The sequence below is a fragment of the Pelophylax lessonae genome (genome assembly GCF_965119305.1).
Source record: "Pelophylax lessonae genome assembly, chromosome: 1".
Lineage (NCBI taxonomy): Eukaryota > Metazoa > Chordata > Amphibia > Anura > Ranidae > Pelophylax > Pelophylax lessonae.
The window spans coordinates 858,407,566-858,432,954 of NC_138768.1; the positions used below are offsets into that span (position 1 = coordinate 858,407,566).

Genomic DNA, 25,389 nt, shown 5'->3' on the forward strand with positions numbered 1-25,389 from the left:
TTCATTTATTTATCTCTTGAAAGTGATAATATATGGTTTTAGAAAGTGAATATTTATATCATTTTTAATTATTTCAATATTTAATAAGCACTTTTATTTGTCACTATTTATAGCAAGTCAATTATATTGTCACAATTTATATTTTATAGACTGGTTCATCAACTTGTAGCAAGCGCTGTAGGTAATCACTTACACATTGATTACTTCATTCACCATTAGCACTAGCACTTTACTATAGCTGCTGCTACCCACTTTTTTTTTTTGTGTATACATCACTATTTATTTAATTCACTTTAAACTTATATAATTTTAGGCCCTTGAATACCTCATAGTTTCCCTCGCTTGGCGCGTGTAATATACCCAGTATATTTTTACCTACCACCTGATCTCAGCCACACTTTTCCTCAATAACCAGTCTAGGGGGTGTTGTTTTTCTTGTTTCTATTTTTGTTTTTTTTACAATAAACTTTATTGAGTTTTACCAAAGACAAAAACAAGGAACAAAAATTAAAATGTAAAAAAAAAAAAAAAGGGATAAAATAAAATCAACATCAATAAGTTATACAGTATTACATATAAGGTATAGCTGACGTATAAGAACAAATAGTTTACAACAAGAAATAGAAAAATAAACCAAGAGTGAGAATTTCCCAAGAAGAATGTTTTTGTTAGTCAAATGTTAACGGAGTAAGATAGAAGGATCGGAGAAGATCCAAGTAAATTTAGTCATGTGAATCAGAAATGTAAAAGTATTTAAAGAAATGAAGGAAAGAGTAAAGTAGCTAAGAGAAGGGGGGGGGGGTCAGGGGCAGACTAGCAACTTTCAGCCCAGGGGGCAAGCACAAACCAGAGGCCTGTGGTGCAGCAACTCGGCCCTGCTACCACTCTCCCTCTTCCCGTTCTCCTCCTGAACCTCATTCCAGGCTGAAGCTCTGCTCACGGTACTCTCTACTCACCGGCTGAATCCCGGTTCCTGACCTGGCCAGCAGGGGGCAGTTGGGGGGAGCAAGGACAGCTTGGCTGGGGCTGGCCGGAGGAGGAGAGTCTCCAGTGGGGCATTAAACCGGCCTCTGCTCAGACACAGTTTAGACCACCCATGTTGGGGGGGGGGGGGGGGGGGCTGCGCTCTTTCCTTGTCTTTAACCCGCACTCAGTAGGTCAGCAGCAGGGGCTTTTTACTTCTCTTCACCGGGAATACTTTAGGCATGTCTGTAGCAGAAGCCGTGAAGCCTTTTTACGGGGGATCAGAGCGGCCCAGGGGGTAATTGCCCCCCTGCCTCCTGGCCCAGTCCTCCCCTAGAGGGGGGGGGATAGAAAGTTTGGGATGAGGAAGAGGTAACCCCATGTGGTTCCAACATTGGTGATGGAGGTATTTGGTACATTTGATCAGAGAGAAGGAAGGGAATGATCAATATATAAGTGTTTGATATAGTTAAGCCATGGTTCCCATATTTTGAGGTATTTAGTGTGGTTGTCATAGAGAGTAAAGGTAATTTTTTCGTGAGTCATAATGTCCAAGAGGCATTGTTTGACTTCAGGGAAGGGTATCGATGTCTGTTTCCAGGCATTAGCTAATGTTTGTCGGGCCGCCAAGAAGACAAAACCTTATAAGAAAGTACCTGCTAGCTTTGTCATCCCTAATTAAGAAATACGTGTGGAAGGCTGCTGGGCCTAGATGCTCTCACGCATTACTTTTGAAACACAGGAATGCAGGGGGTATGAGCATGATTGACCTGCAAGATTATTTCATAGCAACACAACTGACCCAACATAAATACTGGTTTTCCCCTCAAACCTTGAGCATTTGGGGAGACATAAAACTGGCCTCTGTCCCCACAAAGTCTCTTTACCACCTCCTGCTATTTGACAGCTGGATTCCTTACTCCCTATCGGGTATGCCTCTCACTGTCCAGGCATCATTGATGGCTTGGAGGAAAATTCGTGCTCTGTCATCCTCAACCCCCGACAATACTTTGCTGCACATCCCAATTGATGTTATTGAGTCCATCATACCCAATACTTCCCTCAATCACTGGATAGATAAAGGGATCACTTCCCTCAACCAAGTACTCTCTCAAGGTGCCACTAAGCCCTTTTCCCAGCTTCAACGGGAATTTCAAATTCCTCCCATTGATACTTACCTCCATGTTCAGATTTCATATCCATGCCTATCCCTGACATATTTGTACCTACACAAGGTTGGAAGTTTTGGACAGATCCTTTATCAAAAGTGACGGGCATCTCTCTTTTCTACAATCTACTCCAAAGTAAACTTTTATTTCAAAAATCTACTCCATATTTGAAATGGGAAGCTGATCTGGGTGAACCCTTCAACGCCAAACAGTGGCAATCCACCTTCAAAGCTATTTATCAAGCGTCCAAGTGTGTCAATCACTGGGAATTATCCCAAAAGATTGCCCTTCGGTGGTATCTGATCCCCTACAGAATCTCTAAATTCCTTCCATCCAAATTTTCCCTGTGCTGGCGGGGATGCGGATCAGTGGGCCAACTGATGCATGTTTTTTGGACATGTAGACACCTAACCAGTTTTTGGAATAAAATATTTAGAACCATCTCTGAGATTACAGGTATCCTGACCTCGCCCTCTCCAGCACTGGCGATCTTAAATGTAGGTATTGATCGCTTCCCACCTGATAGTAGGAAGATTGTTACCCATGTGTTACTTGCAGCTAAATCACTCATAACCAGAAGATGGAAATCCAATCTTACGCCCAATGTATCTGAGGTGATCGACATAGTTAAACAAAATTACACTTATGAAAACCTGTTGGCATATAATCAGAACAATAAACGTACATTTGATTACCACTGGAACCAGTGGATTATGTGGATTAATAACCATTTACACTTACTGTTTGACTGTACAAGTCACTATTGTATCTCTCAGCTACGTATGACATATTGCTCTTGAATTTGGTCAGACCTTGCTTTGCTCTGATTTGTTTGCTCTGTTTGGTATTTCATGTTCTCTCTTGTCTCTCGCTCCTCTTCTCTATTACTTTCTAACTTCACAACTCTGTTGCTTTCTCCACCCCCCCCCCCTTTTACTCTCCTTATTCCTTCTTTTCTTCCCTTCTATCCTTTTCATCTCCTTTTTGCATCTGTACGCTTACCTCTCTAAGGTTCCCACGGCACCTCTGGGCTCGTTGTGTGGTCCACATGTTTGTTAAAGGTTGTCACACACTGTTACAATATTCATTGTTAAACTATATATGTTTCCTTTCAACCAATGCTTTTTCAACGTACTATCCTATACCGTATTTTATACTATATTTTTTTATACTGTACTTCTATTATGTTTTCTAAAATAAAAAATAATGAAAAGAAGAAGACAAAACCTACCAGCTTTCGTTTAGAGTTATTTAGATGAGGTATTTAGATGAGGGATAGGTTTGTGCAGAAGAGCTTCCCAGAATGGTATGAAGGATTGAACATAGTAGAGTATACTGTAGATCTTGGTCCAGAAAGAAGAGTCTAGTCCACCAAATGTGTAATAAGGTGCCTTGGTCAGTACAACCACGGAAGCATTGTTGTAAAATAAAATTAGAACAGCGCTAGCATCACATAAAAAATTGGCTAGTAAATATATTAAAGGTTCTAAAAGTGCAAAGTGATCAATATAAATAGTAAATTGATAATATAAAATATAAATATAGATGTGGACCGTCAATAAATCACAATAAAAATATATAAAATATAAACCAGCAATGACCATAGGTTATAAATATTTTTATAAAAAGTCCTTAAATCTTGGTGTGATAAAATATAAGGTGCTCAGGTGCAAAAACCGTCCGATCAAATGGTGCTCAAGTGAGTGGCCTGTCCCTCCAGGTCCCCTACTCCCCACAAATATGTATCATATGCGCTTGATAGGATCATATATGGTTATGGCAACCAGGCTCCAGTATGGATAATCCCAGGGAAAGAGAAATGCCTTGAATAGGATCGCTCCAAAAGGTCTCTGTTTTTTTCCAGATGAAAGAAAAGAAAGGGGGCCAATAGTGTAATATGTTTTTAAAATGTATTCCCCCAATAATTGGAGGCTGTGTGTAGTAATGACATAGTAGAAGTTCCTGTGTTATGTAAGGTCTCCTCAGAGAATTTTGTTGTTAGAAGATCCTGTGAGGGAGGACACACACCTCACAGAGAGGAGGACGTTGTGAGGAGGACACACTGCATTATATAAGCTGTGTCACCTCAGAGGAGCCTCCATCCCTCATATCACCTCAGAGGTCTCCATCCTTTATTTTATCTCAGAGGAGCCTCCAACCCTCATATCACCTCAGAGGTCTCCATCCTTTATTTTATCTCAGAGGGATCCTCCATCTACTTGCACACCTCCTTTTCTCCTCTGACAGAACTTTTCCCCGTAGGAGGGTTGCCACTCTAGACTGCTTCAGCTGCTGCCTGGACCTCACTAATCAGGCCAAGCCACTGACAGAGGACAACAACTTGGCCAGCCTGACCTCCAGTGCCAGCCATTTCTGAACCCTGAGGGATCAGCTGGTGGTGCTGGAGGGCCCGGACCGGCTGAACCAGAGGTTGAGGCAGGACTCCCTGGAGCCAGTCCTCAGGAACGCCAACTACCTCCTCAACCAGGGACGGTGCAACAGGAACATCAACCATGTTCCCTGACAAAACATGAAAAATGTACTGAAAGAGCTATCTTTTTACTGACAACCTGAAAAATGGCAGAACTCCTATTGGAAATAAAGACAATCTGTGTTTAAACAGTATAAATACAATATGTAAGCACTGACAACACCCATAACAATTACTTTGCCTAATTTACAATTAAAAAGTCAATACAGTATGACAAATTATCAGCCCCCCTGGAATCAGCTAAAAAAAAGTTCTGCTATGCGAACCACAGAGAGAAATGGGCATGACCAGATTACGTCTAAGGCCCCTTTCACACATGCGCCTCCGTTTGACGGACTCCGCTTGCTCAGCAGAGGTTCGCTCCGCTGATCCCCACTGAGCAGGGCAGATGACAGGTCTGTCTCCACTCACTAAGCAGAGACAGATCGGTCAGAGTCCCGCTCTCCTCTATGGGGAGGTTGGGTGAAAACAGACAGCCTATGAGTTTTCATGCTATCATATCCGATCTGACCCGCTTGACGGATGGAAAAAAGGACCACCATGCATCTGGACTTGGTGGACAGGATTGGATCGAATAGGGCGGATGTCAACAGACATGTCACAGCGGACATCCGCCGCTCCATAGGGGAGAGTACAATGTCCGATCAGGTCCGCCTGAAAAACTGACAGGCAGACCTGATGGGACAGCCAGTGTGAAAGGGGTCTAAGAGTGGCTCAAAAGAGAACTGCCTCTTGACCCCCTACCTCTAGATGAACAGAGAAGCTGCCTGGGGGTGTACACTTTGCTGTGATGGTCAGTTGATGAGATTTTGGGGCCTCAACTGCAGCCCCTAACACACCAAAAGGATGTGCATATTATTTAGTGCTAGATATACCGCAGGAGATGGTCAGAGACTGCAGACATGATACAGGAGACTGCCAGAGACTGCAGACATACTACAGGAGACTGCCAGAGACTGCAGACATGGTACAGGAGACAGTCAGAGACTTCAGACATGGTACAGGAGATGGTCAGAGACTGCAGACATACTACAGGAGACTGCCAGAGACTGCAGACATGGTACAGGAGACAGTCAGAGACTTCAGACATGGTACAGGAGACTGCCAGAGACTGCAGACATACTACAGGAGACTGCCAGAGACTGCAGCCATACTACAGGAGACAGTCAGAGACTTCAGACATGGTACAGGAGATGGTCAGAGACTTCAGACATGGTACAGGAGATGGTCAGAGACTGCAGACATGGTACAGGAGATGGTCAGAGACTGCAGACATGCTACAGGAGATGGTCAGAGACTGCAGACATACTAGAGGAGATGATCAGAGACTGCGGACCTACTACAGAAGACGGTCAGAGACTGTGGACCTACTACAGAAGACCGTCGGAGACTGCAGACATAGTACAGGAGATGGCCAGAGACTGCAGATAGTACAGGAGATGGTCAGAGACTGCAGACAGTACAGGAGACGGTCAGAGACTGCAGACATACTACAGGAGATGGTCAGAGACTGCAGATAGTACAGGAGATGATCCGAGACTGCAGACAAGGTACAGGAGATGGTCAGAGACTGCAGACATGGTACAGGTGACAGAGACTGCAGACAGTACCGGAGACGGTCAGAGACTGCAGACATACTACAGGAGATGGTCAGAGACTGCAGATAGTACAGGAGATGATCCGAGACTGCAGACATGCTACAGAAGATGGTCATAGACTGCATACATACTACATGGAATGGTCAGAAACTGCAGACATGCTACAGTAGACAGTCAGAGACTGCAGACATATTACATGAGACAGTCAGCAGGTAAGTATATGTTTTTAAATAAAGAAAAAATAAAACCATTTTAGCATCACTTGGCTCATTGCCAAAACACTAAAAAAAATAGGATGCAATCAGAAAGGAGTATATTGATTTCAGAAAAGTGAAAAGTCTCCAGAGGGGAAAGATTCCTACATAAGGGTCCCAGTAAGAAATTAAATAGCACGCACGTGTGCGGCCCCCAGTGTGATAGGCACAGACTGGATAGGAAGGTGCAGCAGAGGTGGGGGATGTGCAGCTCCTTTACACTCACCATATGCATAGGTTTGAGCAGGGAGCGTGCCAGGTGTGCCTGGGCACACCCTAATCACTGTGCAGTGCCGATTCCCCCTACTGCCCAGGCTTCCTTTTGTTTAGTGCTGCTGTCTTCCCTCCTTTTCTTTTCTCTCCTCCCACCCCCCCCCCCCCCCCAGCTGCTGTGGGGGAGGTTTTAGGATGGAGAGTGGTGAAAGGGGCTAATAAATATGAAATTTACCGGTCCCTTTCTTTTCTAAATGACCACATTCACTCACTGTGTTCATTTATTTATTTATTTTATTTTTATTTAAAGGTATGCAATAATACAGAACAGAGTGATAATACAATCAGAAGTAACAACAGTATCCAAGCTACAGGTTCAATACAATAGGTAGTGAGGTACTTTCAACACATTATGAATGTTAACTAAGTAGGTCAGGAGCAATAAGGCAAGGAGATCGTATCTCTGCAGAAGTTTCCTGCACCTAGAACAATACGTAATACAGTATGGAGAACCTAAGTTAAACCTATTAACTTACATCAATCTGGTGGAAAAAGAGTGAACGAGAACGGGCACTATATAATGCTGCAGGGTCAAACAAAATACGGGAGTAGATCAAAAGATAATAAGGCAAAGAACATATAACTGTTTTCTGCATCATACATGCCCACTTGTCATAGCAAACCAAATAACATTTTCAGGTTTTTTTTGTAAGATGAGGAAAAAATAGAAGTTGAAAAAGGTTAAGAAAAGGCCAAAGATGAGAAAAGGAAATGAATAGGAGAAGTGCAGCGGGAAAAGGGAGAAAGAAAAAAAAAAAGGGGGGGGGGGGGAGGAGGAAGGTAAGGGGAGCCCTGATGCCGTCGACAGTCCAGAACTGGTAGTGTCCCCCATAGGACACTACCAATGACATATTCATTGAGAATAGGTCAGATATTCATCCAAGAACAGGAACAGGTCCCACTGCAGCCACTGATGCCTGTGGACCTCCACCCTGTCCCCGAGGGAAGACACTAAACTCTTCATCCGCTGAATATCATTCACCCTGGCAAACCATTGAGAAACTGTAGGCGGAGATTGTTGCTTCCGTGCGCTGGGGATGCATGCCCTAGCAGCATTGAGAAGGTTCTTCAATAATGATTTACTGTATTTCCTGCTAGACATAGGGGTTAAATTAAGGAGCACTGCTGCTGGATCATCTATAAGAGATATGTTAGTTATTTTATGAACGATCCCAAGTACCTGCAGCCAGAAGGAGCTCACCTGAGGGCATTCCCAATAAATGTGTAGAAGTGTTCCCGGTTGTGTGTCGCAGCGTCAACACAATTGCCTGTGGCCAGGAAAAATTGATGCCAGGACAGAAGGGGTTTGATACCAGCGCGTAAAAATTTTATAGGTAATCTCTTGGTATTTGCTACATAAGGAAGACTTGTGGGCAAAGAAAAGAATCCTGTTCTTTTGAGCTTCTGAAAACGTAACGTTAAGATCCCTTTCCCATTTATTCAGGAAAGGGGGATTAGCATGCATTGAGATTGTCGCAAGGTTGCTGTAAGAGCATGAAAGGGATTTCCTTAAGGGGCCATCACCCACACAAAGGTCTTCAAATGAGGTAAGGTGTCGACGGATTGTTTTGGTCCGGCAGGGAATGAAGGAAGTGGGATAATTGCCAGATCTTCCATCGTCCCAGAATCGAAGAGGCAAGCGCACGATATAACGCTGAGGGATGGTGCCACTCCAATGGGCCCAAGAAATCAGAGGCTCTGGCCAAACTCCGCTCAGGATGCAATTTGAATGTCTTATCCATGAGAACCGGGGTAAAGTCCAGATGACCAATGATTGGGGTCATTGGTGAAGGTTAACCGTTCACCCCACCCCATCTGAAATATTTATGGATTTCCACCAGTGTAGGCTCAATCAAAGGGTGTGAAGGGAGAAATCGGAAGTAACGCTGCTTAACCCATGGGAGACCAGCTAGTGGAACTGGCACTGATTCCTGTTCCAACACCACCCACAGTTTATGGGAAGAGTGTCTACACCAGTCCACTAGTCTATTCAAATGGGTTGCCGTGCGGTATAGGGCAAGATCAGGAAGACCCACACCTCCTCTGAGCTTTGAGCGTTGCAGGAGTGTCCGCTTAATCCTGGAATGTTTGTTCAGCCAAATGTAACGAATGAACAGAGTCCTGAGTTTTTGAAAGAAATCTGAAGGTATTTTAATCGGTAGAGCTTGCAAAAGATAAAGGAGACGTGGCATGACATTTATTTTTAGGACGTTGCACCTACCAAACCATGAGATGGCCAGGGGTTTCCATTTGTCCAAATGTGTAAAGTAACGGTAGAAAGTTGAGTTTGTAGGTGAGTTGAAGATTGGCGGGAATTTTTGTCCCTGGGTATTAGATATAATGAGAGGCCCAACGGAACGGGAAGCTACTACTAAGGCAATGTAAGAGTCGTGGAGAAAGAGAAACGTTGAGGGCTTCCAATTTTTGTAGGTTGACTTTGAAGTTGGAAACATCGGGCAGTAGGCTGATCTGAGCTCCGTCAAACTCAATAGGCCCCTTCCACCAGGCTCTCTGAAGGATATCTTCTTTGATGGAGTAGTTATGCAGACAGCACAGGATGTCCCTCTGCCTGTCGCCGTCCGGATTCCTAGGGCCAAGAAATCTATGGACTCTGTCTATACTGATATTGGTGTCATGGGGACGTTCCAGGTACATGTTAAATAGCGCTGTCACAGTGGATTTAAGCTCAGGCTGTGCAGTAGCCTCTGGTAACCCAAGTATTCTAATATTGCGCCGGCGGTTACGGTTTTCTAGGTCGTTCAGGAGCAAAATCAGTTGGGCAATCTGGTCTGTGGTCTTTTGTCTTACTGTCTGCAGATTGGTGACAGATTGAGTGGTAGCGTTTTCCTCTAATACAGTGACCCTGGCTTCCACAGACACTACCTCCTGTCTGACCCCAGATAGTTCTCCCCTGAGAGCAGTCACCACTCTGTGTGCTCAGGCCTCAAAGTCTCCCCTGGTAGGCAGGCTCTGTAGCAGGGCCCAAAGGGCCTGATCATGGCTACAGATAGACCCAGGCTCCTGCAGAGGTGGCATACTGTTGATAATACTCACTGCGGATGTCTGTGCAACTGTCTCTCCCATCTGCAAGGCAGTCCGGTTGAGCAGATTATGACTGGCATGGGAGCTCCTCGTGGCATCCGGTCCCACCAGCACACCTGCTGAAGAGCCGCCATAATCCTCCCCAGGGATGCCAGGGATAGTGATCGCGGCAGGCACGGCGATGGATCAATCAGCGGTGAGAACGGGGGGAGATCATTGCTGTTACCATGCCGTCCATCTGCCACTTGGGGAGTCTGCAAGTCCCTGTGTTCATTTATAACTAAAGCTTAGTAAACTGTGTATACTATGCTTCAGTTTGTGAATGAACAGGAAGCCGTTCAGCAGAGGGCACCTCCCATTCATTCACTGTCCAGTGCAGCTGAGGCTGCAGAGAAAGGCATGTGTGTTTGAGTTTTGGGGTGCACACCCTAATGCAATGTGCTGCGCACACCTATGACCATGTGATATATTTTAAGGATTATAGGCTGGTTGGCTATCTGTCTTCATGTAAGGGACTCCCTCCCCCACGTGAGCAGCTCACCCCACCTGAAAGAAGACGTCTTCCTGTGCCTCATCCCAGGAATGTGGTGACTGTTACAGCTGTCCTCTTATCAGTAAAGGGCAGCAGACTGAAGATGAACGGTCATGACAGGGGACTAGACTCCCGGTCCAGGCAGCAGCCAGTTCCGTTCTGCCAGGGTCAGCTCTGCACGCACCAATGTTCAACAGCAGCAGCAGGAGTCGGGATGCGAGAGACTCCTAAAGCTACAGTGGAAAGCCATCTTTAGTATTTCTAGAGAAAGTCTGACAACACTGCATGGGGCGCCCTACTGGCCCCGGGCCCTCGGGCAGTACCCGAGAGCCTGAATGGTCAGTGCACCCCTGTGAGACCCATTGTGATCCAGTGATGTGCAAGAGAGTCTCAGCTCTCCGGGGACTCTCTCTCCTTATTGACTGAGATAGCAGTGGGAGCTCCCGCTGCTGTCAACCCCAGCCAGTGAGCCAATGAGAAGAGAGAGGGAGTGGGGCCAAGCCACGGCTCCGTGTCTAAACAGAGCAACGACTCAGGTGCGAGCCTACTCGGGTGCACCCACAGGAAGCTGTTTGCTGTGGGAGCACTTGGCACAAAGGTGGAGCCAGGAGCACCCACGGAGGGGACCTGAGAAGGGGAAGATTTGGGCTGCTCTGTGCAAAACCATTACACAGAGCAGGTAAGTATAACCTGTTTTTTATTAAAAAAACAAAAAAAAAAAGTTGACTTTAATATCACTTTAGGTATTATTACTAGTAAACTACTACTACTAGTAATACTAGTATGTTTCCATTTCTTAAACAGATAATTCAAAAAGGTGGTCTTAAATTACTTTGGATGTGTATCTTCAAAGTCTAATAGACCTCACCACAGTTGTTAAAGCGGAAGTAAACTCTGATCCTCCAAAGCTAAATTTCAAAGAAGGAAGTATAGTAAACCATTTTAAACAAGTGCGCAGTAAATAGAATCCCCATCACATGTTTCTTCTTACTTTTTTTCTTCGTTTTCCTTTTCCTTACTTTCGGGTGCAGGCGCCACCATCCTAACTACTGTCTTCCCCATACGATGTGCTCTGGACTTCCATCCTTTCTTCTTCTCCCTTCCTGTAATCTCACGCATGCGCTGCAATTCTTTAGCAAGCTCATTTGTTTTGTGAATGGAAATAAATCTCGCGATATCTCAGAGCGGTGCCGTGGATACAGGAGATAACGGAGCCCCGGCATGTCATCAAAGGACTTATGGCACCATGACCATGTCGTAAAAGAGATAAACATGCGCGTGCGCTGATGACGCAATGAAAAGTAAAAGGACGAATTACAAGCAAGCAAACTAAGTTGTAAGGATTTCACACACTGTGATCAGTGGTTAGTAATGCTTTATATGGCAGAAAATAGACAGGATGAGTTTACAACCACTTTAAGATCAGAAATTGCCACAAATCTCCATTAGATTTACCAGCACACTTGGAAGTGACCTGCATGTGCAGGAGTGCAGATCTCACTGGTGACATGGATACTGGGGAGTGAGGCGTGTGTGCTGGACTGCAGATCCCACTGGTGACATAAATACTGGGGAGCGAAGTATGTGTGCCGGACTGCAGATCGCACTGGTGACATGGATACTGGGGAGTGAGGCGTGTGTGCTGGACTGCAGATCCCACTGGTGACATGGATACTGGGAAGTGATGTATGTGTTGAAAATCAGATCTCACTGGTGACATGGACACTGGTGAGTGAGGTGTGTGTGCTGGACTGCAGATCCCACTGGTATCATTGATACTGGGGAGTGAGGTGTGTGTGCTGGACTGCAGATCCCACTGGTGACATTGATACTGGGGAGTGAGGTGTGTGTGCTGGACTGCAGATCTCACTGGTGACTAGATCTCACTGGTGACATGGATACTGGGGAGTGAGGGATGTGTGCTGGACTGCAGATCTCACTGGTGACTTGGATACTGGGGAGTGAGGTGTGTGTGCTGGACTGCAGATCCCACTGGTGACAAGGATACTGGGGAGTGAGGTATGTGTGATGGACAGCAGATCCCATTGGTGACATGGATACTGGGGAGTGAGGGATGTGTGATGGACAGCTGATCCCACTGGTGACATGGATAATGGGGAGTGAGGTGTGTGTTGTAAAGCAGATCTCACTGGTGACATGGATACTGGGGAGTGAGGTGTGTTTGCTGGACAGCAGATCCTACTGGTCACATGGATATTGGGATGTGAGTTACATGTGCTAGGGCCTAGATGTCATTTGTGATGTACTGTAGATAGTGAGCTGTGTGTCAGAATGCAGATATCTCCTACCTTGTGAGCCGTGTGGAGAGAGCTGTGGGTGCTAGAATGAATGTCTCTCTTCTTCCTGCATATTAATTCTCTGGTCCTTTTTCAGCAGGAATTTGGGGGAATGCAATTCCAGCACCCCCCCCCCCCCCCCAGCACAGAATGTATGTACTAGAAAAGGTGGCTGGGGTGTGCTGGAGGATTTGTTGATGCTGACTGCTGGGGATCTATTGTAGCTGGAGGTTGTAGTGTTGCTGGGGGGTGTATAGTTTCTGGAGGGATTTACCATTGTGGGGGATCTAGTGTTGTTGATGGGGAATCTTTTGCTATGTGATTCTTATGTTGTTGGGGACCGTTGCACTGTTGAGGGTGGAGGGTCCATTGATGCTGTCTGCTGGGGGATCTATTGTTGCCAGCAGGGGTCTTTTGTTGCTGGGGCTGTATTTTGTTCCTGGGGAGGGTCTATTGTTGTGGGGGGGGGATATGGTTGCTGGGAAGGATCTGTTGTTGCTGAGGTCTATTATCATTAACCAATTCCATACACATTACTTAACACCACAAAATGATACGTGGCTCTGCATTCTCTAAAATGAGCAGTACATAGGGGGTGGAGACAAGGGATGGTGCTCAGAGGTAGGTCAGGGTGGAAAAAGTACCTGTACCTATTCTTTGAGAAAAAAAAAGCCCCGGTAATTCCATACTGTTGTTTTGGAAATAATATACGTATGATGTACAAATAACTCTGTTGCACTAATAAGTGCACTTTTGGATATTAATTTACGCCAAGCGCAATCGATTCCATTGTGCTAAAAAGCGCAGTTCTCAACTCTTTTGTATAAAGTAATGGAGGGCGCTCAGCTGTACCCAGTAATACAGACACACAGGCTGTTATCAAATTGGATGCTCGCTAGAATGTCCTGCTCAAGGCAGGGAGCTCCGTTTATTTATACGACAACAAAAGGGACAAAGCAGGAAGTGATGGATATACTACATCAGCCAATCAGTTCTAAATGTACAGTCACATGACACAAGTTACTCACATAGAATCAGCCAATGACACACCTGTATACATTCATTCAATTATACAATAGAAATGGGGAGTACACGATCGTGAATGAGCAGAACAGAGTGCATGGCCACTACCACTACTAGACAATGAAACCAGAGCGTGGAACCGTTAATGCTGCTCTGATCAAACGTGTGCATGTATTCCCGCCACTACTACTGGTGTGAATCCCATTTAGCAAAGCTTCCGAGAACAATGCCTAATAGGATTATACTACTGTTCCCAAAGATGTGAGGCTATCTGCAGGGAAAGAGCCATGCAGTTTCCACTATGTTAATCAGGCACAGTAGAAAGACAGACAATATATGTGGGGCCCTTGGAGTAATGTTACTTTGGATTCAAGTCCATGTCTCCCCAAGACAGTAAGACTAATAGCAGATGCTAATATCATCAGCTCAACCACCTGTCTTCCACACCTCGTTTGAATATGCTGATTTACTCACCTGTTATCTACAATGGGTTCTGTGTTTACACTTATGATAATGTGTATTGCACTTCAATGTCAGAGACGGACAGTCTGTTACTGGGGGTCTCTTCCTATTGTCTGTATATTAAGGTGTGATGTGTATTCTGTTAAGCCTATCTGTCCCATTGTTAATTGTTGATGAACTCAAATATTGTTTCTGTCCAGATGGCTAGATAATTAGTTCAGGTTAATTCTACTTCTGTATACAATTTCATCTGCATATGATAATATAATCAGGCAACCCCTGACCTGATGGGGTAATCTGATCAGGAGGGGGATGTCCATGCTGTATATATTCTGTGTGAGTTGTTCAATAAAGGAGAAGCTTCCAGAACTTGTACAAGCTAAGTCCTTGGCTAGCTTTGTATGGGGGCGGCTAGGATTTGATATCTATGCTCAAGACTGGGAGGAAGCGGTATGCTGACAGAAGTCCACGAGCACAGTGTGGGTCGCGGTTCCTTTACAATGACAATCTATATAAAACAAATTCTGAAAAATGTCCACGCTAGTCCTAATAAAATTTCCACATCATCGTGCAAGAAGTAAACAACTTTTTAAAATGACACTATTTCACTAAAATGACCCACAACCAGAAGTGGTCTCAAGGCTTACAATTGACCTTAACTAAAAAGCAAGTAGATGGGATACATTATTTCACTTACAAAACCACAGTCAATACCAATACTCAAGAAATGGGATATAAAATCCTCACAAGTTGAGTCCCTAGTATCCTTCATACTTTCTCTCCATCCCTACGTACAACCTGCTTGCAATGTATTGAAGGAGAAGGCCCATTCCTCCACCAACACCAACACTCCAAACATGCTACCTCTTACCAGAGAGATTTGGCTACCATATCAAGCAGCCACATAGCGCAGTTTAACAGCTCCAGGCAAGATTAGGCAAACGCTCTTCAAAGGCACCACTTCAGGATCCACTTTTGCAGTGACATTAACACTATTCACTAGATAAGCAAATATGTTGAGAGAAAGAACAGCCTCCTCATGGTGTAATAATTTGAAAAGCCAAAATATTTGAATAAAAAGTTGCACTTACAAAAAAAGCAATATTCTAAAGCCATCCATTAAGATGGCCGCGGTCCGTGCGTGATGACGTCACACACTGTGACTCCAACCTACGCATTTTGTCACCACGAGCGGCGTTAATTAATAAATTACATTAAAACTTTAGAAGATCTTTCATCAACTATTAAAGGGAAGGACAAAGAGGTTCTGCTGGAATGTTTTCACATTTTCAACAGAATATCTGAACGTTCTGGTCTCCTGTAAGGTAGATCGATCCAACCAGCTCTAATATCCTAAACCTCTCCTTTCCTATCCAATCCAATCCAATCATTATGTAAAGCAGTGGTCCTCAACTCCCGTCCTCGGGGCCCACTAACAGGCCAGGTTTTAAGTATTAGCTTGGGGAGATGCAGACTAGAATACTGCAATCACTGAGCAGCAAATGAGATCACCTGTGATGTAATTTAGTTATCTTGCAAACCTGGCCTGTTAGTGGGCCCCGGGGACCAGGGTTGAGGACCACTGATGTAAAGGACACCAACCCTTCCTCTCACCACCTGGGCTAATAGCAGAGAGAGCAGGGGGTCTTGCTACTCTCAGCCACCCTAGAGCAACCAAGAGTCACATGTGTTCAGCCCAGGCATGCACAGTTGAAAAGTTCTGTAGCAATACAATGGAGAGTACCTGAGCTGCAAATGTCCATAGGAAGTGTGCAGCAGAATGATCCACCGACAATTCCTATACATTGTAGGAAATTAAAGGCACCAAGTACCATGCTCTGCCCACTGTCCACCCACAGCCCACTTTTCCGGATGCATCTCTCATTAGTTCCTCCACCAGATAGAGACTGTCAGGTGATGTAATAGGTTGCTACTCCCCTTGGCCTAAGAAGCTCTCGCAATGCAATTGCTCAATGCAGCAAAGCTAAATGTTTACGTGCATACAGCCATTTGGCATAATTCACCCTTTTGTCAAGACACTCATGACCACCCCATTGTTGTGCAAGACCCCACTTACCACCATCATTAACAAGCAGGACCCCTCTCGCTGAAACTGCCCAGTTTCGCACTTCTGCACTCATCTACACCACACTGTGCACAATTTTGCACTTCATAACCCCACACCCAGGCAGTTTTGCACCCCCAGCACCGAGGCTTAATTTTTACAACAATTAACACTGCACAATCACCCACGTTCATGGTGTTTGACCCCTGCATCTTAATGCACTTCTGTATTTGCTAAAATCACATTGGTTAAATAATCCTTTTACTTGCTATTGTGCAAATCTATTCCTTATAGGCCTATAACTTCTTTCTTCTAACAGCTCAGGTACCGGTCTGTGAATGTTGGCCTCGATGTGGGGAAAGCAGTACATTTCACCATGCAGCTCTCAACCCAGCAGTAAACTCAGAGGACTCAGACACAAAAGGTAAATCTTTACATATGGGTTAGTAGGATTTTTTTTTTTTTTTTTAAGAAGTAGAGGTGGGGGCACCAATATAGATTCATTTTATGTCCAAACCAGTAAGATAATTACATAGTTAAAGTAGGTGAGATAAACACGCCTGTTCCAAATATTGTGCACATTTATGCCTTAAGCAGACACTCTTGGCATTGACCATACTGTGGGGAAACAATGGCAACTGGGGCCTTCAGCTAGTGACAAGTGATAAAGACTGTCAACACAAGGCAGGACAGCGTTTGTATAAAACAGATGAGGCATTGGGTTCACAGGGAGCACAAAAAATAATGTTTTGTACTACAGAAAGTTAAAAAAAAAGAGTCCAATGGGTGCACATGATTACACCCATTATTCGTACCCGCATGACTCATATGCCAGATTGGATCACATATTTTGTACCCCTATCTTTTAAGCAAACTCCCTGGATGCTTCGATCCATGTTTGTTTTCTGGTCTGACCATCTCATAGCGGCCTTTACTACCTCTATGGTTGGCCTTGCTAATACCCCCTATTCATGACAGCTCAATGAATCCCTATTATCAGACCCTGCCACAAAAAAAAAAAAACTAATAGTGCACATATTGAGGAATACTTTAGACTAAATTCCACTCCAGATTTTGCTGTCACAACAGTGTGGACAGCTCACAAAGCAGTAGTACGGGGACACCTTATTAAAATTGGCCTCTGATCTGTCATGGGCTTGCAATAGTGTTTGGCAGCTTACCTGCTCCTTCATGTCTGCATTAGAGGCCAGATTCCCCTTCTGGCTCCTTTTTATCATCTCTCCTTCCTGTTTGGCCCCACCCCAGGCCATCACAGGAAGTCTATATTAACCAGTGCACTGCAGGTCTGCTTTGCTGTTCAACAGTGTTTGTTAGTTGATTCCTGTCTGCCGTGTGCTTGATCTATCTTTCTGTGTACCAACTTTGGCTTGTCTCTGACTACTCCTGTTTGCCTGTGACCCTGATCTTTGGCCTGTCCCTTGGTTACCCTCGTCTGCCTGTTTCCGGCTTACCCATCTCTATCCCTTGTGTCCTGAGTGGCTGCTTCCCCTCTCTCCCTTTGGAGCGTGACCTGGGGGACCCCAGGGGCCGCAACCTGGGCCCAGCTGCAGCCAAGTCCATCCTCACCACTAGAGGCTCTGGTGAACACCTGCTGGGTCTTAGACTCCGCGCCCTGGGGAATCTTGGGCTCACATTCCGGTCCATCCGCAGCAGTCAGCTATCGGGTTCACTGCCTTGCGCTGCACCCCTGCCTCCAACAGGATGCAGTTGTCACCTGGCCACAGGTGACCTGACATGATCTCAACAAAGCAAGATGGTTAAACAACCTATCTCTTGCTCAAGAGTCAAAAAACTTATACAAAACCCATAACCATACTCAAGATTCCACACTTCTTACACAAATTTGTACAAAAAACAAATTAGACTCCTTTTTTTCACATACAAAACAGAAAAAGCCCTACGCTGGTCTAAAGCTACATTTCTCTTCAATAGCAACTCTTATACAGCTATGTTTGCTAGAAAAGTCAACCAAACACCTAAACAGGACAACGGACAACACCCAAATGCTCCCACAGCAAGTGCATTAATCTGGCTACAACCACCCCAAGCCCCTGGTAGAACACAGGGAAAGTGAGGATAGAAGCCTAGGTGGTAGCCTTGCTGATCTGAGAAACTGTAGTCTGCAGTCAAAAGCTCAGGATGCACTCAAAGATTTAGTAGAGTGCATCTTGTCAAGAGAGGATAGAACCTGAACCCTAGACCATAAAGTTGGTTGATGGTCTGCTGAGTCAACTTGACATGATGGAGCTAGAAAACGGACCATCAGTACAGGATCCATCTTGAAATACAAGAGGAAAGTAAAGGCTGAAAGATAAACTTTCCAACATGACCACATCCAACCAAGAGACTGAAACTTTCTTAGGGAGAACTGGATGCAGATCAAAGAACTGAATAAGGATGACCTGTTTTGAGGAGACAGAAACTAATCAGAGCAAGATGGAGAACTGGGTTCTAACAACCTTGTCTTATGTTAAACCTGTGAAAGGTTCCATGCCAGACAAGGTCACCAGTCTTGAACAGTCACCTCTCCAAGTGAAGGCTATGAGTGAACTACTTAAGATCTCACAAAGTCACATGGGCAGCAATATTAGAAGCCAAATGCTGACCTAGGCCCAGCTGAGAGGACTTGTCCAGCGAATAAACTTTTGGGGAGGAAGTTCTGAGGCTTACACCAAGATAAGCATTCACTTCATGTCCCGCAATAGATTTAACATGAAGAAGTTGACCTCCCTGCTTAGCGTTAAGGGATTCCTAGACTCAATGATGCCTGGTCTGAAATTGAGCTTCATACTGCGGCGGTCAGCCCCGGCCAGGTAAAGTGACGTATGGGTACGTCACTAGCCTGTAAGCCAATAGGGGGCGAGCGCGCGCCCCCGGAGGTGCGCTCCGGCCCCGGCTCGTTCACGGACACCCGATGTCCGCCGGTCACTAGCGACTGTCCGCTGTGAAGGGAGAAAGGCAGGCGGCTAATGTAAACAAAGCCGCCTGTCATTCTTCCCTGTGTAAAAGCACAGATCATACGGTCCTGCTATGTAGGACCGTTGATCTGTGCTGTTACATGTAAAGCCCCATCCCTGCACAGTTAGAAACACGCCCCTAGGGACACACTTAACCCCTCCTTCCCCAATAAAGTTAACCCCTTCCCTGCCAGTGTCATTTTTACAGTAACAGTGCATATTTATAGCACTGATTACTGTAGTAATGTCACTGGTAACCCCAAAAGTGTCAAAAATGTCAGTCGGTGAGTAGAGAGTACCAGGAGCAAGGCTTCAGCCTGGAATGGGGGTCAGCAGGAAGATGGGAAGAGAGAGAGTGGGATGGGGGCCGAGTCGCTGCACCATGGGCCTCTGGTTTGTGCTTGCCCCCTTGCCAGTCTGCCCCTGCTCCCACTCCTGGCAAACTTCTCACCTTTCCCACCTCCAAGATGGCTTCCAGGTAGTCTTCCCAACTCCAAGATAGCCACTGGAGGAGCACTTGCTTAAACCAAAGATGACCCCCCATGTAAGCTCTATTCACTTCACCTGTTCAGCATAATGCATCATTCCCTTGAATGTAGACACTTAGCTTTCTCTTCCACAATTGCCACTAGAATGCATACTGGAACATGGTGCAGCTACAGCCCACCTGAGAGGAGATGTAACACACAACTTATGAGGCCATTCACAGATAAATTCCAAAAAATTAGAAAACATACTTATCTTGGAAACGTGGTTTACAGTTCAATGGATCCACTCACTTCTTGGAGGCAGGCTCCAGACATGGACAGCTCTTCTGGGCAACTTAGCCCTGGCTGCACTGCTACATGTGGGGATAGTTAGCACCCGGTTTTTCACCCCAAAAGATCCACAAAAGGTGTTCCCTGCCTTATCAGAGCATTTAGCGTCCCAAGGTCAGGGACTGTGCTACAGGAGAGGCTTAACCTGTGCAGGAAAACCACCAAAGGTGGCAGTTAAGGGTTTCTTCTTGTCACATACCTGGCCAGTGAGCCTGACATGTAGAGTAGGGCCTCTCGTACAGCACCGGCTCAGGGGTTACTGATATGGAGACAGCAGCCACAAGAGCAAAGAGATGTAGGAGTGCCTGCAATCAGTCCAGTAATCCACATGGCAGCAATCAGCAGGCGGATGTGCAGCAGACGGGCTGGTGGAAGGTATGCTGGCACGGAGCTTGGCAGACTGAAGAATCTGCTGAAGCAGACTGGAAGTGCAGGTGCAGAGTCAGACGAGCCAGGTCGGTAATGTTTAGGTAGATTAAGCAGAACAGCAGGCAGAAGAAGAATCCAAAAACATGCCGAGGGTGGGGTATAAAGCAGACAAACGTAAGTCAGAAGTAAGCCGGATCAGAATCAGAGGTCAGCACAGGGAACAGGAATAACACAAGAAGCTGCAGACCAAACAGCAACAAGTCCATACTGCAGCTAGTTTAAATAGCCCGCCTGGCGCCAGCATTAGCGACAGGCGTGAGCGTACGCGTTAGCGAGTGCGCGCATATGTGTGACTGCGCATGCGCGTTCCCCTTTGCACATTCCCTGGTCCACAACCATGTAATTTTGCCTGAACAGTTGCTGGCTTGCGCATGCGCGTATATATGCGCCGCAAACCTCCACCTGTACAGGCATGTCCTCCCTGACACTTCTCTTCACACTGGCTGTGAGTTCCATGAGGACAAAAAAGGGAATGGGCTGTTGTGCGAGTGTTAACTTTTTATAGTTATGCACTGGTCTTGTGGGCGGAAGTAGGCGGGGCTACTATCACACGTATGTTGCCATGGAGGCACCAGGAAAATGTTTTGCCCATAGTTCTACTTTAAGGTTTGCTGCTACTGTGGGCTCACAGCAAATTTTAGGGGCTTGCTGGGTTTAAGCATCACAAGCTTTTACATGAAAACTTTGCAAGTTCGCAAAAAAAAAAAAGCAGCAACCCATAATGTGGTCCAAGTGCCTGGCTTTGATAATAGCTTACCCCTTACCCTATAAAATGTCAGAACTGAATAGCAAAGTTCTCTTACCAATGGAGCTCGCCATAATTTCACAAACTTTGAACATTTATGAAACTTTTTTCGTACTGAACCTAATTCCTAACTATTGTGTTGTTATTGTTTGACAGATGGTATCAGGATTGAGGGGCAAGTTTTGTGCTCCCTTAGGCCTCTTTCACACCAGCAGACCGGTCGGGTCCACCTGTCCGTTTCTCAAATGGACCGGATCGGATTACCCATAGCTCTCTAAGCAGCATGCAATCCGATCCAGCCCGCTAAAAACAGATGGATGGGGACAGGGCTGTTGATAGGGGGGGAAGCACCAGTCCTCCTGTAGGGGGCCCAGGCACACAGGGGGGCCCCAACAGCACGGGGAATTGGTGCGGTTGGGCAGAGGGGCGATTACTGAAGGAAGCTCTGTGTGGCTCTCCATAGCAGCTGAAAGACAGTTTCTCCCACTCCTGACAGCTTTCAGCTGCTGCAGGGAGAGACCCAGACACAGGGCATCGTTCCTATAATTGCTTCTCTGAAATCGATCCCCCTTCCTGTTCTGCCTGCTTCTGATCCCCCCCCCCCTCTCCCCGTGTGTTCCCTTTTCACTGTGCTGCTGCCCCCCTCCACGAGCGGCGCAGGCTTCCCTGTCCTGTAAAAAAATAACAAATTGGAAAAAAAAATAACAACAATAATTAAACATTGTGATAAAATAATTATAAAAAATTTTAAAAATTAAATAATTGTAAACATTTTTAAAATAAATTATACATTTTTAATGTTTTTAGTGTATTTTTAGAGAAAATATTGTCTTGATATATTCAGGGGGGGGGGGCTGCCAGGTAGGATGTAGGGGGCCCCGTGATTTCTAACAGAAGCCCTGGGGATATGTTTGTCATCCGTCTGGCGGATCGGACATGCGGTCCGTCTCAATCGTACTGCTCCATAGAGAAGAGTGGGCTGTGTCTGTTTTGCACACTGGAGCGGACATGGACTTGTCACCTACCCCTTATCTATCCATTAGAATGCATGTGCTCCCGCTGTGGAGACTTTCATAACTGTAGAAGGGTTAGGACTGCAAGTAATACAGGGTGCCAAAAGGGACCTTGCAGCTTACGCATGCGTTTCCAAATTTGTACTAACTAATCCCCTGTTTTTACCGTATATGGTTGGACAAGGTAATTCAGTTGGTAAGCAGACTGGTTGGTGAGTTGAGCTGGGAATTTTCTCTGGTTTTGTCTTTCATGCGTTTGCCCCTCCATGTGCTCCTTGCTGTAAATGTCAGTTATAGATGGGGGCAGGGGCCATCTCTTTGGGACCTGTTATACGCTTGCTCAGCGGGCATAGGTGTGCGAAGCCTATTGCGTTAGGGTGTGCACCCCAAAGCTCAAACACACATGCCTTTTTCTGCAGCCTCAGCTGCACTGGACAGTGAATGAAAGAGAAGAGCTCTGTGCTGAGGGGCTTCCTGTTCATTCACAAACAGAAGCATAGTAAACACTGTTTACTATGCTTCAGTTATAAATGGGCGAATTTATATTAATGGGCGAAGTTATAAAAGTGAGCGAGTGCGTTCACTGTGTTCATTAGAAAAGGAAGGGGCTGGTAAATTACATGTTTACTAAACCCTTTCACCGCTTTCCATCCTGAAATATACCCCGCAGCAGCCAGAGGGAGAGGAAGGAAGCCAGGATCACTATGGGGTGGGGGGGCCAATAAGAGGGGGGGGATGGGCAGGAGGGGGAATCAGCACCACACGTGATTAAGGTGTGCCCAGGCACACCTGGAACACCCCCTGCACACGCCTATGTCAGCGGGGATCAGTGGAAAGATCCCCCGCTGAGCAGGCGGATCTGCTCTGTGTGATTTAGTAAAGCTGGAGAGTCCAAAATTCTGGTGCAGCTGTGCATAGAAACCAATCAGCTTCCAGTTTTTTTTTTTTTTTGTCAAAGATTAATTGAACAAGCCAAAGTTAGAAGCTGATTGGCTACCATGCATAGCTGCACTAGATTCTAAGTGCACCCGTTTTAGTAAATCTCCCCCCAATGTGTTATATGCCACTTTAATTGAATTTGTTTTTGGTTTTCCAGCTCCAGAATTTTGGCCGAAGTGTAAGAAGAAAGCTAAAAAGTTTTGGCTCTGGATACTGCTGTGCATGCAGCTGGTATTCACCCTGCTTGTATGGATCACATACTCCACTATGGGTAAGTATCTATAACTCTGAACAGAGATGTATCTGAGTAGAGAAATGATGTTCAAATTATTGTAGCACTGCCCCCTTGAGGACTGCTGGATATTACACTTTCGGGTCCCCCTGGGTTACCATTAGCAACTGCACAATTTAACTCTTTTCTTCTTGGCTCAGTCGATAAACAGTCGAGGGGTTTTAGTTGGTTTTGTGTTTTCATTTTAAAAGGGATAGGAGAAGGGAAGAGTGGGATACTCCAGAATTTAACTATTCACAAAAGATGAGGACTCCTGTCTGTAGATGCAGCTAGGCTGCTGGTTCGCCTTGCCACTAGATGAACTTTAGAAATAAGTCTCTGAGTAGATGACTTTATTGAGTAGCTATCTTCAGGGTACTCACCTAGCACCCCCTTTCACTCCACCTGCTGACACCTGTCCTCTGACTATACTACTCACGGGTGGCTCCCCTCAGGTCAGGCCCCTAGACACGATCCCCTGTACTCACAATACTGTTTTCCAGGGTCTCCAGTGTCTTAGACCCTCCAGTCAGTTATCCTGGACCTCTGGAATCGGCTCCTTCTTTCTGGTCCATCAGGCCGACCGCCTGCGGCCACGCACCAACAGCCACAGAGGAGGCGGCAGCCGCCACCCTCCCTTTGGGACTCTGCTCACCAGCCCAAGACCCTCCTGGCTTTTATCTGCGATTTTTAGCGGGACTGCGACATTGTTGACGACAGATCGGACCCCTAACTGACATTTTTGACACTTTTGGGGGGACCAGGGAGATCACTACAGTAATCAGTGCTAAAAATATGCACTGTTACTGTAATAATGACACTGGCAGGGAAGGGGTTAACCCAGGGGTGAGCAAAGGGTTAAGAGTGAGCCTAGGGGGTGTTTTCTAACTGTGAGGGGGATGGGCTTATGGAATGAACACAGAGACCTGTGATCCCATATAGAAGGAAAACAGGAGCTCTGTGTTTATAGCTGAGAGTACAACGGTCTGCTGTGTTTACAACAGCAGACCGCCGTTCTCTCTTCATGGGGAGCGATCATGGGTGGATCGGCTTCCCCGCTGGTGAGTGGGCGCGCGCCCCCTTGATCGCAGCTGCAGACCGCCCTATAGGTACGGCGATTCGCGGGAACCAGCTGCCGTATAACTGGCAAGTGATTAATAGAAAAAAAAAAAATGTGGGCAAGAAATTCCTCTTTTTTTTATTTGGCCTTTATACGGCAACCAAACTACTATGTTTGTTATATAAAAATATACATTTTATTATTGTTGACAACAAAAAAGAAAGAGAACTTCTATGAGGCTCCGAAATATTAAAAACATCCATTGATCATACAACATTGTAGCACAACATTCATTTTCAATGGTGGTGATCCTTGATACCAGTGATGGAGAACCTTGTCACCCCAAATGTATTAGAACTACATTCCCCATGATGGTATACTACACTGCAGAGTGCATGAGCATGATGGGAAATGTAGTTCCATAACACCTGGGGTGCCAAGGTTCGCCATCACAGTCCTAGGGGATTCCAGGATGGAGAAAGATTTGGGGGTCCCAGTAGAAGACAGACTGAGCAATAGTATGCAATGCCAAGCTGCAGCAAGCAAAGCCAACAGACTGTTAGCATGCAATAACCACTTAACCCCCGGAGGATTTGGCTGCTCAAAGACCAGGGCCTATTTTGCGATTCGGCACTGCGTGATTTTAACGGACAATTGCGCGGTAGTGCGACGCTGTACCCAAATGAAATTGACGCCCTTTTTTTCCCACAAACAGAGCTTTCTTTTGGTGGTATTTGATCACCTGTGCGATTTTTATTTTTTGCGCGATAAACAAAAGAAGAGGGACAATTTTGAAAAAATAATATTTTTCCCATTTTTTTATATGAAATTCCCCCCCCAAAAAAATGTAAAAATCTAAATTTTTTAACATTTTATGTCAATTTGTTTTCTTCTACATACTTTTGGTAAAAAAAATCTCAATAAGCGTATTTTGATTAGTTTGCGCAAAAGTTGTGGCGTTTAATAA

General features: G+C 45.6%; 1 protein-coding gene across 1 annotated transcript in view; it reads left to right on the forward strand.

Annotated features, from left to right (window-relative positions):
- The window catches only part of LOC309543726 (uncharacterized protein), a gene marked incomplete at its 3' end in the record, with an annotated part of 98,282 nt that overhangs the window by 64,430 nt on the left and 8,463 nt on the right, over positions 1-25,389 (forward strand). Inside the window, exons 7-8 of the mRNA XM_082242983.1 lie at positions 16,489-16,593; positions 23,249-23,362. Coding sequence (XP_082099109.1) covers positions 16,489-16,593; positions 23,249-23,362 — 219 coding nt within the window. The remainder of the gene's footprint in view (positions 1-16,488; positions 16,594-23,248; positions 23,363-25,389) is intronic.